At 35.9% G+C, this 15,990-nt stretch overlaps 1 protein-coding gene across 7 annotated transcripts in view; it reads right to left on the bottom strand.

Moving 5' to 3' along the window:
- RELCH (RAB11 binding and LisH domain, coiled-coil and HEAT repeat containing) overlaps positions 1-15,990 on the bottom strand; it is a 114,346-nt gene that overhangs the window by 21,909 nt on the left and 76,447 nt on the right. For 4 of the 7 annotated variants that reach the window (XM_005224364.5, XM_005224366.5, XM_059881109.1 and 1 more), the window contains 6 exons: positions 14,093-14,141; positions 11,825-11,904; positions 8,274-8,380; positions 5,941-6,040; positions 1,709-1,791; positions 846-909 (listed from right to left, as the gene is read on the bottom strand). In XM_005224364.5, the coding sequence (XP_005224421.1) occupies positions 846-909; positions 1,709-1,791; positions 5,941-6,040; positions 8,274-8,380; positions 11,825-11,904; positions 14,093-14,141 (483 nt within the window). Of the gene's footprint in view, positions 1-845; positions 910-1,113; positions 1,197-1,708; positions 1,792-5,940; positions 6,041-8,273; positions 8,381-11,824; positions 11,905-14,092; positions 14,142-15,990 lie in introns of those variants that run through there. The other 3 variants (XM_002697785.7, XM_005224370.4, XM_059881108.1) reach the window with 3 other exon arrangements.

Here is a 15,990-nt window from a genome sequence, read left to right as displayed (position 1 = left end):
AATTTTACAAAACAGTCTATATATATATAATTTTTGTGTGTGTGTGAAACGCCTATGAGATGGAAAATCTTGTTTTCCATTTAAGTGGCTAATACGTCCACAAATAATTGATTTTCTAGTGTACAGAATTTTTCATTGTGCAAGGACATGTCCAATCTCATAACAGAGAATAACATTCTGATACTAATTTTGATAAGTGTCTAACAGTTAATGCTGCAGACAGAACCGAACAAACTTTAGATCACACAAGTTTCTGAATCAAAATACACTTTGAGGGAGGAAGACTTTGGTGATCTCCTGAAGCAGGCATGACAGAGGCTGTCACAGTGGTGTGGACTGCCAGAAGATGACACCAGTCTACGACATGACTTGCAGCTTGACATGAATGACAGTTACAAGAACATCGGAACCTCTAGCCTCCATTACCGAAACTGAGGAAACCTGTTCTCTTCAAATCTGCACGCACTAACCACTGGGAATTTATGCGGACTATCCAGAAGGCTACTGAATAAGAGAAGACTTTGAAACTAGATCTGCTGTGAAGGATTATTCAATTGCTGATTATTAAGCAATATCCAGACAAGCTTAGAAAAGAACATCTGAGAGCTGGCTTATACTGAAGTTTCTAACTGAGAAGAAAGACTAGAGATTGCCTTAGCATATGAAAAGATACTTTTGGTAGGTTACCATATTTTCAAATACTGAGATCCCTCCGGCCCATAATTAACTAAGAAATAAAATGAATGCATATGCTCCCTGCCCCCAACCCCAGGGTATGTGTATGGTCATATGCTTTCATCACCTCGGCAGTACATACAGATAAATAAATTTCACTCATTTCCTACCTCTCTTTGAATAACTGTTTCCATAATCGTGCCAAAGGCTGGAATCGTAGCAATCCTGACAGAGCTGTTAGAATAAAAGAAGAAAAAAACTGACATTTTCTTTGAGATGAAAAACTGGTTATTATTAAAGAATATATCAAGGTAAGTACAAGGTAAATATACTGTATTAGTCGCTAGCAATGACAAATTAAATTTAAAAAAAGCAGACCAAGAAGAATGCTCAAAAAGACAGACAGGATAACTTAAGGTCGCAGTCTGTGGAACTCACAATTCAGGATCACTGGACAAGGTAACAAGGGCCGGAGCAACCCGCTTGTCAACTAACGCTTCACTCATGCCTCGAAGAGTCAGCTGTAAACCAGTCAACATGCAATAAAAAATGGTTTGGTAAACTGGAATGAGAACTGGGTTAGCTGTGACTGAGGATGGGCAGGCAGACTCACTGGCCTTTCTTGGTTTAGTCACCCACATGAGACATTAAAACGTTAAGCCTCTGGTTCATGCCACTATACTTACTGGTAACAACATGTTAGTGAGATTAGCAGAGCATCCCTTCTTGGCTTGGAAGAAATAGTCCATCAGCATGTGTTAAGCTTTGGAGATGTTTACTGAGGAACAGTGCTACTAATAACCCCTTTCAATACACGGCCTTGTCATTACGTTTACTGTGAAGGCAGACTTAAAAAACCCAAAACCCATACATGAATAGTAGTATAATAGTTTAAAATCAAGTAAGCATAATCCCATATTATTATTTTAAAGAGTTAAACCTACTCTTCAATGAATTTAAAAGCTGATGGTTATTTCTTGACAGGCACGTTTTGAAAGGGATGCTGAAGGTAAAAGGCAAGGACGACACTTACATTTCAGGGTCACTGGAGAGAGTTATGAGAGCAGGAACAACCCTCTGAGCTACCAGAGTTTCATTCACCCCCTTCACCAACAGCTGATTGGTCAGCGCAGGGGGTATTCACAGGTGATGCATGGAAAGAACAAATAACAATGCCACGGGAAGAAGAAAGGAACAACCAAGAGAAAGAGAAAACACAAAAGCAAAACCAAAATTAGAAGCTAAGCCAATATGACTACCGGAGTGCTTAAAAAAGGCAGAGAACGCTCAGGAGGAAAATAAAGCTTCCACAGCCTAGCAGTCCCCGAAAACAGCTTGTCACCAATTCAATGGCAATTTGTACTTTTGGTCACACAGTCTACACAATTTCCATATTCAATTAAAAGGCAATTTAAAATAAAGCTTTATTCTTTATTATTATTATTTTTTTAAAGAAGCCAAAAAGACGACATACTGGGTTCTGTGGTTAAATTCTTTAAATAAATCTGCTATAATTTTGTTTTGACCAACAAGGTACAAACTGGACTGTTTTTAAACCAAACTCAAACGGCTAGCAGCCACCACTAAATTGCTTTTGACTGTTCTAAAGCACGTAAATTTTAAAATCACATACAAAAATTCCCAGTCTTTCACATCACAGAGCTTTCTTTCTTGAGGTATAGAGACCTAAGACAGCCTAGTGCAAAGGAGTTACTTCATGTGCGCATCAGACCTGGGTTCAGACTGTAGCTCTCCACTTATTAGGCATGTGGCCTCACATATATTACACCATCCCTTGAAACTCAGTTTTCTCATCTGAAAATGGTGACTGTCATCTACCTCCAGGGATCACGCACTACTAGCTGCACATAATACACTTAACACTGTGTCTGACAAAGACCAGGCATTCAGGAAATGCAAGTGCAATGATTATGATGACTCAAAGGACGCAAGCTTCGTGATACATCTAGAAAAAGACATTAAATTAAAGAATGTTTCCGGTTGGTCCAAGGAGGCAATGCTGACAAATAGCTCATTTCTCTAAAAGCTCAAATTAAAAAAATATGATAACCACAATTAGACCTATTTCTATAATCTAACTATAAAACAATTTTTTAGCAGCCAACCCTAAATTGTAGAACAAGAGGACAATATTGAGCTATATGCATTTTGTTTTTATAGAAATCACAGCATTTTATGAGCTTCAACAGAGAAGGGTAACATCTTAATCCTATAATCTCAATTTCAGAATGTAAATACAAATTATTAATCTTAAATGCTAACCTTGTAAGGGAACTAGTCCTCCAAGAAGAGGGAAGATGTCATGGAATCTTTAGTAACAAAAACCCAACAGGTACTTTTGAATCTGCTTCAGTATTCTGAAATAATTTTTATTTCAACAGAACCATGGATAATTTAGACAGGAATAAAATGACAAAAGAATTTGTTACTACTTTAAAAGCATTACAGATGTCAGGTAGAAAGAAATAGGGGGAAGAAATTAAAATATTGTTAAATAAAACTTTCTTCTCTGTATCATTTTATAAATAAAAGGGCATCCCTGGTGGCTCAGATAGTAAAGAATCTGCCTGCAATACAGGAGACCGGTGTTCAATCCCTGGGGCAGGAAAATCCCCTAGAGAAGGGAATGGCAACCCACTCTAGTACACTTGCCTGGGAAATCCCATGGACAGAAGAGTCTGGCAAGCTACCATCCACAAGGTCACGAAGAGTTGGACTGTTAAATAAAACTCTCTTTTCTGTATCATTTTATAAACAAAATAGCTTAGATTTGAATCAGTAAAGTACATTTTGAAAGGTTTATATTGTGCCAGCCAAAAAGCCTTAAAATGGACTCATTCACTGGTCTTAAAAGCCCATGCCTCCTTTGAGTTGTGGTCTTAATACCACTTGCTTTGTTTCCTTCTGAGTGATGTAAGAAATCATTTGAAACTAACTCTCTGCATCTTTTGGGAAACCCACCACGTCACACTACAAGTCACACAAGAGGGTCTCTTCTATAAATCAATTTCAATACTAACTTGTTACATCAAGAATATACTTTCTCTTATTTAACAATGACTAGATTTCCCCTTTTTGTCCTGCTGTCTGAAAACTCAGAGCTAAATTTAGCGTTCAATTTCACTAAGTATCCAATATCAAGTTCCTGATATATCCATTTCTCACTTTCTTATCAATAGTTTCTGTTCTGACATTAAAAACTTAAAAAATTTTAAGTCCCCCCCTTTTTACATTTTTATTTTGAATTAAGTCATTTTTGGGTGGCAGGGGAAGCAAGCATAATTGCAAATTATAATGTATTAGTATCAAAAGAAATCTTATGAAATAATTAATCTTTTAATACAATATTGTTTAAAATAAGGCTCATTGACAAAAATAATTTTAATTTTTCCTGATGACTTTTACTGGCATGCTCAGTAAAACTACTTTTATCATAAATGAATTTGAAAAAATACTGAGATGTCTCTCAAATTAGACTCAGAAATTCATAATCAACCTGAGAACATTGAAAACTGCTTAAGCATAGGTATAGTTTCCAACCAGGACTGACAGCAGACATAGAAACCAAAACCAAAACCAGACAAAAGTCACATGTAAGAAATAAGGCGGAAAAAATACAAAAACAAGTAAAGAGGGAGGAGACCTCATTTTCTTTAAACTATTTTCATTTATATGGTATGCTTCATCAGTATATATAGACACATTAGAAATAAATGTTTTAAGACAAAGAAATAGCTCTTATGGTCTTAGAATACAATTCTATGAAGAGAGTATATTAAAGAAATACGATGCTCTTTTCTTTTGGGGGAAAGAGGAGGCTAAAGAAAGACTTTCTTCTTTCATGGTAATAACTTTTCAGCATACTGAATAATCAAAAACTATTTGTACCTAAAAGGAACTTATTATGATAGGCATCTAACTAAATTTTTAATTTGGCATTTGTCTTGATAAAGACCACGTGATTGGTTTTTTGGATCAAATTTGTATAACTGTGGAATAACATGGAAGAGGATTTTCAATCTTCTGATAAGAATGGAATTTTCTTTAGATGCCACAAAAAGTTAAAAGTTTTAGATGGTATATGTTTTAAAAGCTATCAGTGCTCTAATCCTTTGATTGCAATTTACCTTAAATTATCTAGAAATTCTGAAATGTAGGAAGAAATGAATTCTCTCCTTCTTCTTATGAAAATAAATGCTTTAAGATATTTTAAAAATGACAGACACAATAGGGACAGTTTTAGCCTGAACAAACATACTTTTCTTAAACTATTATATTATCTTGTGAAGTAATGGCATAGATTTAAAAAACAATCATAGTAATAGTTAACATTTATTAAGTTCTTCTAATTATGTGTCAGACACTGTCTTAAGGCTTTTATAAGTATTAACTCATTTAATATTAACAAAAAATCCTTTGAGATGGATACTTATTATTATCTTCACTTTATAGATGAGAAAACCAAGGCCAGAGAAGTCTGAACCTGGCATTAAGTGGCAGAGACAGATGCTGAACCCAGGCAGGATGGCTCTGTGATAAGACTCAAGAACAGTAAAACATTCAAAGCCAACTTTAGTGCTCACATTCTAGTTCTAAAAACATACATACATGAACTAGGTTGACACAATTTCCTTTGTGAAGGATAAAAAAGATAGGTATTTCAATTTTCATACTAAACTTGGGTAGGTGGCAATTTAAGAAAATCTAGTTAAATTATATGAAGTGTCTTCTCTCTTTTAAGTCTACGGGCAGTTAAAGTCTAGAGATGCTATTATTCCAGATATGATATGCGAGGAAATAACAAAGTAGGAATAATCAATAAATATTTCCGTAATTGCAACGATTGAATCAAAGTATATTTTACTCATGAGTTCAACTATATTTTACAACTTTATAAATGCCCTCTACTGTTTTAGTTTGTTTTAATAGCCATTTGCCTCAGTAAATAGAAAAGTATAGCCAAGAAGATTTACATAGGACGGAAATAAATAAGATTTAAAAGAAATTTGAGGAGAGGAAATGATAATATAATAACATTCGAGGAACCAATAAGGCTAAAAAACAATCCGAAATATTCCAAAACTAAATTTCTGCCCCATCCCACAGGACACAACTAGATACTATTCAATGCCACAAAACATACATCAATGTAACGCAGTATGAAAAGCTCCCTCCCTTCAAAAAAATATTCCCTCTCCCTCTTCCAAAGAAAATCACTGTGATCTGAAAATCTTGTTTACATACCTCAAACATTCTAGCAGCAGTACACCTCACGAGTGCTGATGTGTGGACAACACCATACCACAGAACAGTTAACAGTAACTCATGGTAAGCTGGATTTGCACTGCAAGAGAAAAATCAACGCTAAAAGTGAGAGCCACAGTGTCTTACTGGGGTACTGAAAACTCTACCTTTCTGAGGAATACTAGTGACAAAAATATTGGCAAAACATATAGAATTACTTTCTATGGTTTAATAGGCTATGTCTAAGATTCTTTAAAAAAAGGAAGTCAGTTTATACAACTACAAACTTTTAGCACATTCAGGAACTAAGTTTCTCTAAGCATGTGCAAAGACGATAGACATTTCAACTCTTTAATAGCATAAAAGTTAGAATTATAAAAAAATAAAGTAAAATACAATTTACTACTTATGAGAAGAAACACTGGACTAAGAGTCAGATGGGTAAGTTGTAACCTTTGTGAGTCTTAATTTCTGACATCTATAAACAGTGGTGAAACAATACTGTCCTATATATGCCATATGGGTGGTATAGGATCAGTTAGGATAACCCAAATCAAAGATAACTCAAACCACCATATGGAAGGGTTAAGTTGGGTGTGACACTTATCTAAATGTGGGATGGTGTTATTAATAAATACATAAACCTGTTTTTAGTAAAGAATGAGAAGAAACTACTTAAGCAGCTAGATGATGTGATTATGAGTTCAGTTCAGTTCAGTTCGGTCCCTCAGTCATGCCCGACTCTTTGAGACCCCATGGACTGCAGCACGCCAGGCCTCCCTGTCCATCACCGACTCCAGGAGTTTACTCAAACTCATGTCCATTAAGTCAGTGATGCTATCCAACCATCTTATCCTCTGTCGTCCCCTTCTCCTCCTGCCCTCAATCTTTCCCAGCATCAGGGTCTTTTCAAATGAGTAAGTTCTTCACATCAGGTGGCCAAAGTACCAGAGTTTCAGCTTCAGCGGCAGTCCTTCCAATGAATATTCAGGGCTGATTTCCTTTAGGATGGACTGGTTGGATCTCCTTGCTGTCCAAGGAACTCTCAAGAGTCTTCTCCAACACCACAGTTCAAAAGCATCAATTCTTTGGTGCTCAGCTTTCTTTATGGTCCAACTCACATTCATACATGACTACTAGAAAAACCATAGCTTTGACTAGATGGGTCTTTGTTGGCAAAGTGATGTCTCTGCTTTTTAATATGCTGTCTAGGTAGGTCATAACTTTTCTTCCAAGGAGCAAGTGTCTTTTAATTTCATGGCCACAGTCACCATCTGCAGTGATTTTGGAGCCCCCCAAAATAGTCTGTCACTGTTTCCACTGCTTCCCCATCTATTTACCATGATGTGATGGGACCAGATGCCATGATCTTAGTTTTCTGACTGTTGAGTTTAAAGTCAACTTTTTCACTCTCCTCTTTTACTTTCATCAAGAGGCTCTTTAGTTCTTCATTGCTTTCTGCCATAAGGGTGGTGTCATCTGCATACCTGAGGTTATTGATATTTCTCCTGTCAATCTTGATTCCAGCTTGTGCTTCTTCCAGCCCAGCGTTTCTCATGATGTACTCTGCATGGAAGTTAAATAAGCAGGGTGACAATATACAGCCTTGACGTACTCCTTTCCTGATTTGGAGCCAGTCTGTTGCTCCATGTCCAGTTCTAACTGTTGCTTCTTGACCTGCATACAGATTTCTCAGGAGGCAGGTCAGGTGGTCTGGTATTCCCATCTCTTTCAGAATTTTCCACAGTTTGCTGTGATCCACACAGTCAAAGGCTTTGGCATAGTCAATAAAGCAGAAATAGATGTTTTTCTGGAACTCTCTTGCTTTTTCGATGATCCAGCAGATGTTGGCAATTTGATCTCTGGTTCCTCTGCCTGTTCTAAATCCAGCTTGAACATCTGGAAGTTCATGGTTCATGTACTGTTGAAGCCTGGCTTGGAGAATTTTGAGCATTACTTTGCTGGTGAGATGAGTGCAACTGTGTGGTAAACCAGGCAAGTCAAACGGAATGGAAGGGGAGCCCAGTGGTCTGGCTTTCACTGGGACGCCTTTTCCAATTTGGGGCCACTGAATTTTCTTCAAATTTGTACTTGATTTTATGCCTCCAGCTGCTTCAACGAAGACATATCTGTATCCTTTACCTCATTCTTTTATCACAATGTATTGATTATAAAATATTAAAATATACAAAAAAAGAACAAAAAGATCTTAAGTAAGAAATCAAGAAGTTTGGTGTGTATAGTAATCTTTATTTAGACTAAAAATATGTACTCTATAAAACCAATTTTAAGACTTGCTATAGCTTTTAAAAACTATCAGCTATTATTTTTACCCCAGTTCCACAAAAGCAGCTTTCAGGCTATCAAGAGGAGCATGAGATAATGAAAGCAAGGTCATTACATCCTCTAAGAATCCAATCAACAGCTTTCGGTCTTCTTCCTATGGAGGAAAAAGACTGATAATCAATTTCCAAGCAATCAAGTAGAACTTAAAAACCATCATTTCCTATCTACAATTAGAAAATTTTATCAAATAAGGGGAAAATATTCTAATTTGTAAACATTTTAATTAAAGATATTTATTAAGCATATCTATGATCACAATGGTATGAAGAGAAATACTATTCTGATTCATTGATTTAGACCTGAGCTGTCCAATACGGTAGTCACTCACCACATGTGGTAACTTATACTCAAACTAAAGAGAAGGAAAATAAAAGATTCAGTTCCTGAGTTGCACTAATTACAATTCAAGCTGTTTAACCTCCATGTATGGTTACCTCACTGGACAACTCAGATATAGATTACTTGCATCACTGCAGAGTTTGATAAGATAGTTCTGGTTTGAAACATAAAAGGTATATTTTTAATTAAAATTCATTTTAACAGTTTTACTTCCCATTAATTTTGGCTCCAAATACTTAAATACAAGCCACTAAAACAGTTATCCTCCTAAGAGTAGAAATTGATATCTGAGAAATTATTAGTAGTGAGAAGTCGCACACTTGCTGAAATATAGACCATTGTGTCCTTAAAAAAATAGTCACACCTTTGATTAAAAAAATTACCTTTACTTTTAAGCTTTCTTTGACAAACCATTATTTTAATAATCAGAAAATATTTCTTTCTTTCTTTTTTTACATAGCACACTATTAAGAAATTTGTTAGAAAAAGCAAGTCTGCTCAATAGAAAAGTTAAAAAAGATAACTGTATGTTAAATTAGCCAGAATCTATAAGGGAAAGAATCTGACATTCTATCAGGAAATAAATATATAATAAATTAGAGTCAAATATTTTATCTTTAGGGCTATATTATGTCAACAATAAATGGCTTCTATATATATCAGTATCAATGCTTCCTGGTGGCTCAGTGGTAAAGAATCCACCTGCCAATGCAGGAGACGCAGGTTCGATCCCTGGGTCAGGAAGACCCCTGGAGAAAGAAACGGCAGCCCACTTCATTATTCTTGCCTGAAAAGTCCCATAGACAGAGGAGCCTTGGCAGGCTATAGTCCATGGGGTCTCAAGGGTTGGACATGACTGAGTGACTAAAAAGGCACATCCATCACTAGATCCATGAGGAAGACTGGATTGCCATCCAACCTTTCCTGCATGGTCAGGTTAATCCAGAGAGAGGTAGAAATAGAGGACTGACAAAAGTAATGCTCCATGAATAAAGGACGGACACGGCAGTTTATAATATGCTGGTCTGCTCAGTGAAGAAGGGAAATGCTGGCAAGCCACCATTGGAGCTACGGTGGAACACAGATCTCACCCATTTTTAGTGCTTACTGTACCAGAGGATCCATAAAATTTGGAAAATAAACTGTAAATCTGAAAAAACTTAACTGTGAAGTAACAGCTATAAAATATACTGCTAAATGAGCATGAATTCTTTGCTCTGAAAATTTACTACAACACAATTTCTCAACTTTGAAATTTCAAGACAAGTAATACTGCTTCGGTACTTGATTCAAAATAGGCTTTGTTTATCAAAGCAACAAGGACAGTTAATTTGCCTTCATAGAAAATTTTGTTTAGTAAGAAAAACGCCGGCGTGTGCTTCCTTAAGCGCTGACAATCTATGACAGCCACTCAATTCTCATTTTGTAAATAGCAGCAAAGCTCTTATCTCTTTAGATATTTGCATTTCACACAGTGACTCAAAAAACATGTCTATATTGATTTATTCAATAAATCTATTCTGAGGGACTACTATGAGACAAACCTTGTATTTCATACTTTATCAAACTTAAAATATGTATTTCATATTTATTATGCCTTAAAATACTGTTTATGGTCAAAATCAACATGCTTAGCATACTTACTGCACAAGCTTAAAAATGAGAGAGGAAAATACTGACATCACGTTTGTTATTCTGCTGGAAGAGCTTCTAAAATTAAAGAGGAAAGGGTATTCATGCTGCTGTGCCTGGTAATGTGCTAGGACTTAATCCTCACAAATTTAAGGAGAACAATGGATGCAATCTGTTAAGGTTACATGACTTAAAATATTCTAAACACAGAGATCCTGTGTGCATCCGTATTGTGAGGTAGTCTGAGAAACTAGGGTAGAAAAGTGCAAAGAATACCGTGCTCCTCCAACCGAGCTGGAGCTTCTACTGCAAGGCATCTTATGATACGGGGAACTGCAGTTTAATATTATAAGATGCTTCAAATCTGTCTCGGAAGAAGAGTGCAATAAATATGAACGGCTATACTTTTAGATTTAAATGCAAAAAAAGTTAGGAATTATTGTGGAAAATTTGGGGGGAAAAAGATCTTCCTCTTTGATTTTCCCATTCTAATTCCTTTTTAAAAGTTAATTTGGATTTATTTTATTGTTTTCCTATGATTACATTCAGATTAATTGGAGGGAGTGGTCAGAAATACTACATGGGAATTATTGTGTCATAATTTCTACAAATGCTTTACCTTGAGTCCATATTTTCAACTCACAGGTGGGACTGCCTCACACTTAAAAACAACTGATATGCCTTAATGCACAACGTGTTTATTTAAAACAATGCTAAGTAGAGTGAGGTGGTCTGCTATACTGGCGAGCACCAGTGAACCCACCTCCTGGGTCAAGCTCTCATTGAGTCTCCTCTTTTTTTGAATCCGGGTTGGACTTGTGACTGCTTTAACCAACAGAATACAGTAGTAGCAGTGTGCTGATTCCAAAGCCTAGGCTGCAGCCTAGAAGATTCTGTTTCTTACAATTTTGGGAGCCCTGAGCTAGCACAGAAGGAGTCTGGCTCTGCTGCTGCACAGGACCTGCCGACAGAGAGAGGCCCTAAGACTCCATGGGGACTAAAGCTCAGTCATCCTGCCAGGAGCCCCACCAACCAACCAGGTGAACGCAGCCACACAGCGACTATCAGCAAGAACAGCGGAAGAGATGCCCAGCTGAGCAAAGACCATGAGCAATAAAAGAGTTACAACAATCCTTCATGTTTCGGGATTACAAAATACTTGGCTAAAAATGATGAAACAGTATGTGACGGCATTTTGCAGTTTGCTTCACCTAACACATGTGCTTTGTTTATTAATGAAAAAATTATCATGAAACACAAAGAAATTGCTACGTAAGTACAATCTAACACTTTTTTTTTTTAATCTTTTTTTTTTTAATCTAACACTTTTAAACAAAATATCAAGAAGCACACAATCTCTAATTTTATTTAACAGAGATGGTCCTCAAGAGACTATTACCAAAATATGCTTTCTACTATATATTATTTATTGAATAAGAATAATAAATAAATTTGTTTATTTATGGGTATTATTTTCACTTATGAACACATTAAAAGACATAACATTAGCTATCCTTCTAAATAGAAAGTGCTTTTACATTTTCCAGCCAAAGAATTTTTCCTTTACCTGAATATAACACGTGAGGACTCCTGTTGCATAAATGGGGACAGTAGCTTTAGTGAGGACCCCATTTCCTGCTGAGGAATCTAAAAACCACAAAAATAATTTTAAATATCTGAGTACACTTTAAAGCAAAAAGTCACAGTACAAATTATATTTTAAATTACAATTGGTTACAAGGCTTACAAATAAATGTTATCATTACTTTAAAAATACTTTGATCAAAACATACATATCCACTGGTGGTTGTGAAAATGTAACTTAATACTTTTCCGAGCCATTAGCGTACACAGTTTTGATAGATGGGAAAACCTTTAATGACCAAAATGAGATGCTATACTGTTATTTGCACAGTCATTAAGTCAGAGCTTTCTTTAACACTTTCCCAAGTGGCCATACAAGCATGTTCTATAAAGTTTCAGGCTTTTAATTTGCAGTATTCAGTAAAGCATAAAGGCACTCAGCTGAAAGGAAACACCTAGATACGCATTTAACCTGCTTCTAGACATGAGACACCACCCAGTTTCTAGTATTAGCCTAGTTCCAGAGCTCTTCCTGTACCCTGCACAGGGGTTTTCAGAAGCCAGACAGAACCTTGACTATTTTCATGGAGTAGGGAGGCTAAATACAGCTTGGGGAGACAGGAAAGCACCCAGCCACAGCTGAATGTCCCTGTGACGACTTTAACACATCAGATTTTCTTATGCAGCATGTGTAGACGATTTTTAAAAAAAATGTCCAGAGATGATATGGCAGTTGCTATTTATAGCACCAAGAGCTCTCATTTACTGATGTTAGGCATTATTTGAAGCTCTTCACATTTGCTTTTACATACTCAAACTTTTAAAAATTACTTTTTTCTACTCTTACATGGTTTTAAATTCTTTTCAGAAAGTAGTACATACAGAATTCAGTTGAAAGCATGTATTTAACTGTCTTGAAAGTATTTTCACCCAAAACGAATCTATTTTCCTATCAATTAGTATCTGAGGTTTATTTATTCTCCTGGCAAGAGTAATTTTATCTTTTGGGGAGTGCTGATGTTGGCTGAGTGTGACTATGGTAGTTGAGAAGTAAATCTGAGGCTACAAACATAAGCTTAAGTTGAATTCATACATACAGACTGTATATAATCACCTCCTAACTAATAATTCTGAAAGCTATCATCATTAGAATGAATAACTAAACAGATAATACCATTTTTTAATTCCAAGTAATTAAACCATTAGAAACCTATTAAATATAAACTTTAGGAAGCATTTGTCAAAAAAAAAAAAAAAAACCTCACTGACATTTTCAAACTTAAAAGGAATCATTTATTCACTCTCTAATTACCTGTGATGACAGACAAAAATGGAGTCCAGATGACTCAAATCAAATCACTAAGGTGAGACTGAGGTAAGAATTAGCTACATCACTAAGGTGAGACTGAGGTAAGAATTAGCTACATCACTAAGGTGAGACTGAGGTAAGAATTAGCTACATCACTAAGGTGAGACTGAGGTAAGAATTAGCTACATCACTAAGGTGAGACTGAGGTAAGAATTACCTACATCACTAAGGTGAGACTGAGGTAAGAATTAGCTACATCACTAAGGTGAGACTGAGGTAAGAATTAGCTATCCGTCCAAAACAGCCAAGCTAAGGTACAAACCACAGGGGCTGTACATTCTTGTCCTTAATATTTCTACAATTCATTCCTAGAAATTAGAAAAATACACAGGGACATAAGATCCCGACATAAAGGAGGTCTTGGTGCTGTAACCAGACTTCTTAAGACAGGTAAGTAAAAACTACGAACAGAGGGGCTGGAGCTGCCCATTTAAGCCTGTAGTTTCATAAAAATCTCATGTTTCATTAAAAAAATGTTCATCTTACATTCTATTCAGTTACACTTGTTTTAATTTTAAAAGTTCTAAGTAACTAATTATGAATTACATGCTCTGTATTTTTTCCTTTTCAGTATTTCAGTTGCACCACTTCAAACCTCCAAGGGTACAGTAAGTACACAGTCTGAGAAGGTCAGGTTTAGGTCAATTTGATTACAGTGAAGGTAGATATTTACAATAAAACTGAGGGAGATTAATCTTATTACTACTCCACGGAAAGGATATTAGATGTAGCAGTGCTGTAAACCCAAGAACTCCATAGTATAAATTTTCCTTTTCAACTGTACTTGTTAGTTTATTTATACAATTTGCATATAATGAATAAAGTATTTTTCTGGAGTAAAGAGATTTAATTGTTTTTATAAATTATAATGCACAGACTTACCAATATTTTCTTCAGACAGCCTTAAAATCTCCTGGAACTGAGGTTTTACCTAAGCAACCCAAAGAAAAGATCCAGAAAGTCTCAGGTTCAACAGACGAATCAATGGTTAAATAAAATGTTTCCTACCATTGCTACTACTGCTAAGTCACTTCAGTCGTGTCCGACTCTGTGTGACCCCATAGACGGCAGCCCACCAGGCTCCCCCATCCCTGGGATTCTCCAGACAAGAACACTGGAGTGGGTTGCTATTTCCTTCTCCAATGCATGAAAGTGAAAAGTGAAAGTAAAGTTGCTCAGTCGTGTCTGACTCTTCGCGACCCCATGGACTGCAGCCCACCAGGCTCTTCCATCCATGGGATTTTCCAGGCAAGAGTATTGGAGTGGGGTGCCATTGCCTTCTCCGTTGCTACTACTACTTATTTTTAAAGATACAAGTAGTCAAAAACATAACACTTCTTAAAAGCCATAGGAAAAAAGAAGTGTCAAGTTTCTGAAAACAACATCTTTTTAGAGATAAAATATTTAAAAAATCAATTTAGGTCAGCAAGTTTTCTGAAGGGCGTTTAGATTCTTTCACTAAATTAAAATAATTTCCAGTGACTTTAAGTGTTTGAAATTACTACCTCCCAAAACTGAATTTGATGATAGGGTATTTAGGCAGATATTATATGATTAAAATTGTTGAAAAAAAATGTTGTGTATAAAAGGAATGAAAATGAAATTCCATTCATTTAGGATATTCAGTAACATACTCATTATGTTATATCCATTGGCTTAGATTAGTCTTTAACTTTTTTAAAATTTAATTTTAAACATGAAAGACAGAATTTAACATTAAAATTTTAAGTTAGAGGAAATGCTTGTTTCAATTTTTATTTTTAACATCACAGATTTCAGGCCTCTGAAGTCAACCACTTAAGTGTTAAAGTGAATTCGTAATTGCTTTTGTAAGAAAAAGTAAAATAAATAACAGTTACTTCTGGAGATGTCAGTTTTTGCCAATAATGATTCCCAGTAAAATCCAATTATACTTAATAATTAGATGTTAATGAATGATTTGTTTTCTCCTACAGTAACATTAAGCTCTGGTTTTTGCCCTTCTATCAATAGGTCAGGCATATTAATTTGCAAATGCCATTTAAACTGAGATGTAGACCACTGTGAAAAGATTAACCTACAGCATCAGATGTACAGGATTAAATTTCATTTCACACATAAAGAGATTAAGTACAGATACATTAAATGATTTATTCGAGGACACAGAGAGTCACAACCCATTTTCTGAAGTCTGTCGGTCCACTATACCAAACTGTTATGCTCCAAACGTTTCAAAAACTATAGGCTTAGTAAAGAGATACCACAGAATTTTTACCTTTTAAATGTCTCAACGTATAGCAACTACATCTTTATAAGGTTTTGTTAATGCTCTAAAGAACTGGCTCAACAATCTGTTATGAAGACAAATGGATTAATAGGATTAAAGAAGAAAGCAGGAGTTAAGGACTTTCCAATTTTAATATTTAAACAACAAAATAACTTGGTTAGGCAAATGTGACAGTGATTGAAATATGCAGCATTTATCTCAAGTGTCCATTCTGTTTTAGGAGCTCCTATCTTGTAGCAAGTATTCTACCTAAGTTGCTTTGTTTCTATAATCACCTGAGTGAAAGTGAAAGTCACGCAGTCGTGTCTGACTCTTTGCGACCCCGTAGACTATACAGTCCATGGAACTCTTCAGGCCAGAATACTGGAGTGGGTAGCCTTCCCTTTCTCCAGGGGATCTTCCCAATCCAGGGATCGAACCCAGATCTGCTGCATTGCAGGTGGATTCTTTGCCAGCTGAGCCACAAGGGAAGCCCAGGAATACTGGAGTGGGTAGCCCATCCCTTCTCCAGCAG

The sequence above is a fragment of the Bos taurus genome, chromosome 24 (assembly GCF_002263795.3).
Source record: "Bos taurus isolate L1 Dominette 01449 registration number 42190680 breed Hereford chromosome 24, ARS-UCD2.0, whole genome shotgun sequence".
NCBI lineage: Eukaryota > Metazoa > Chordata > Mammalia > Artiodactyla > Bovidae > Bos > Bos taurus.
Note: the sequence above shows the minus strand (reverse complement) of the source record. Positions and strands in the feature narration are given on the sequence as shown.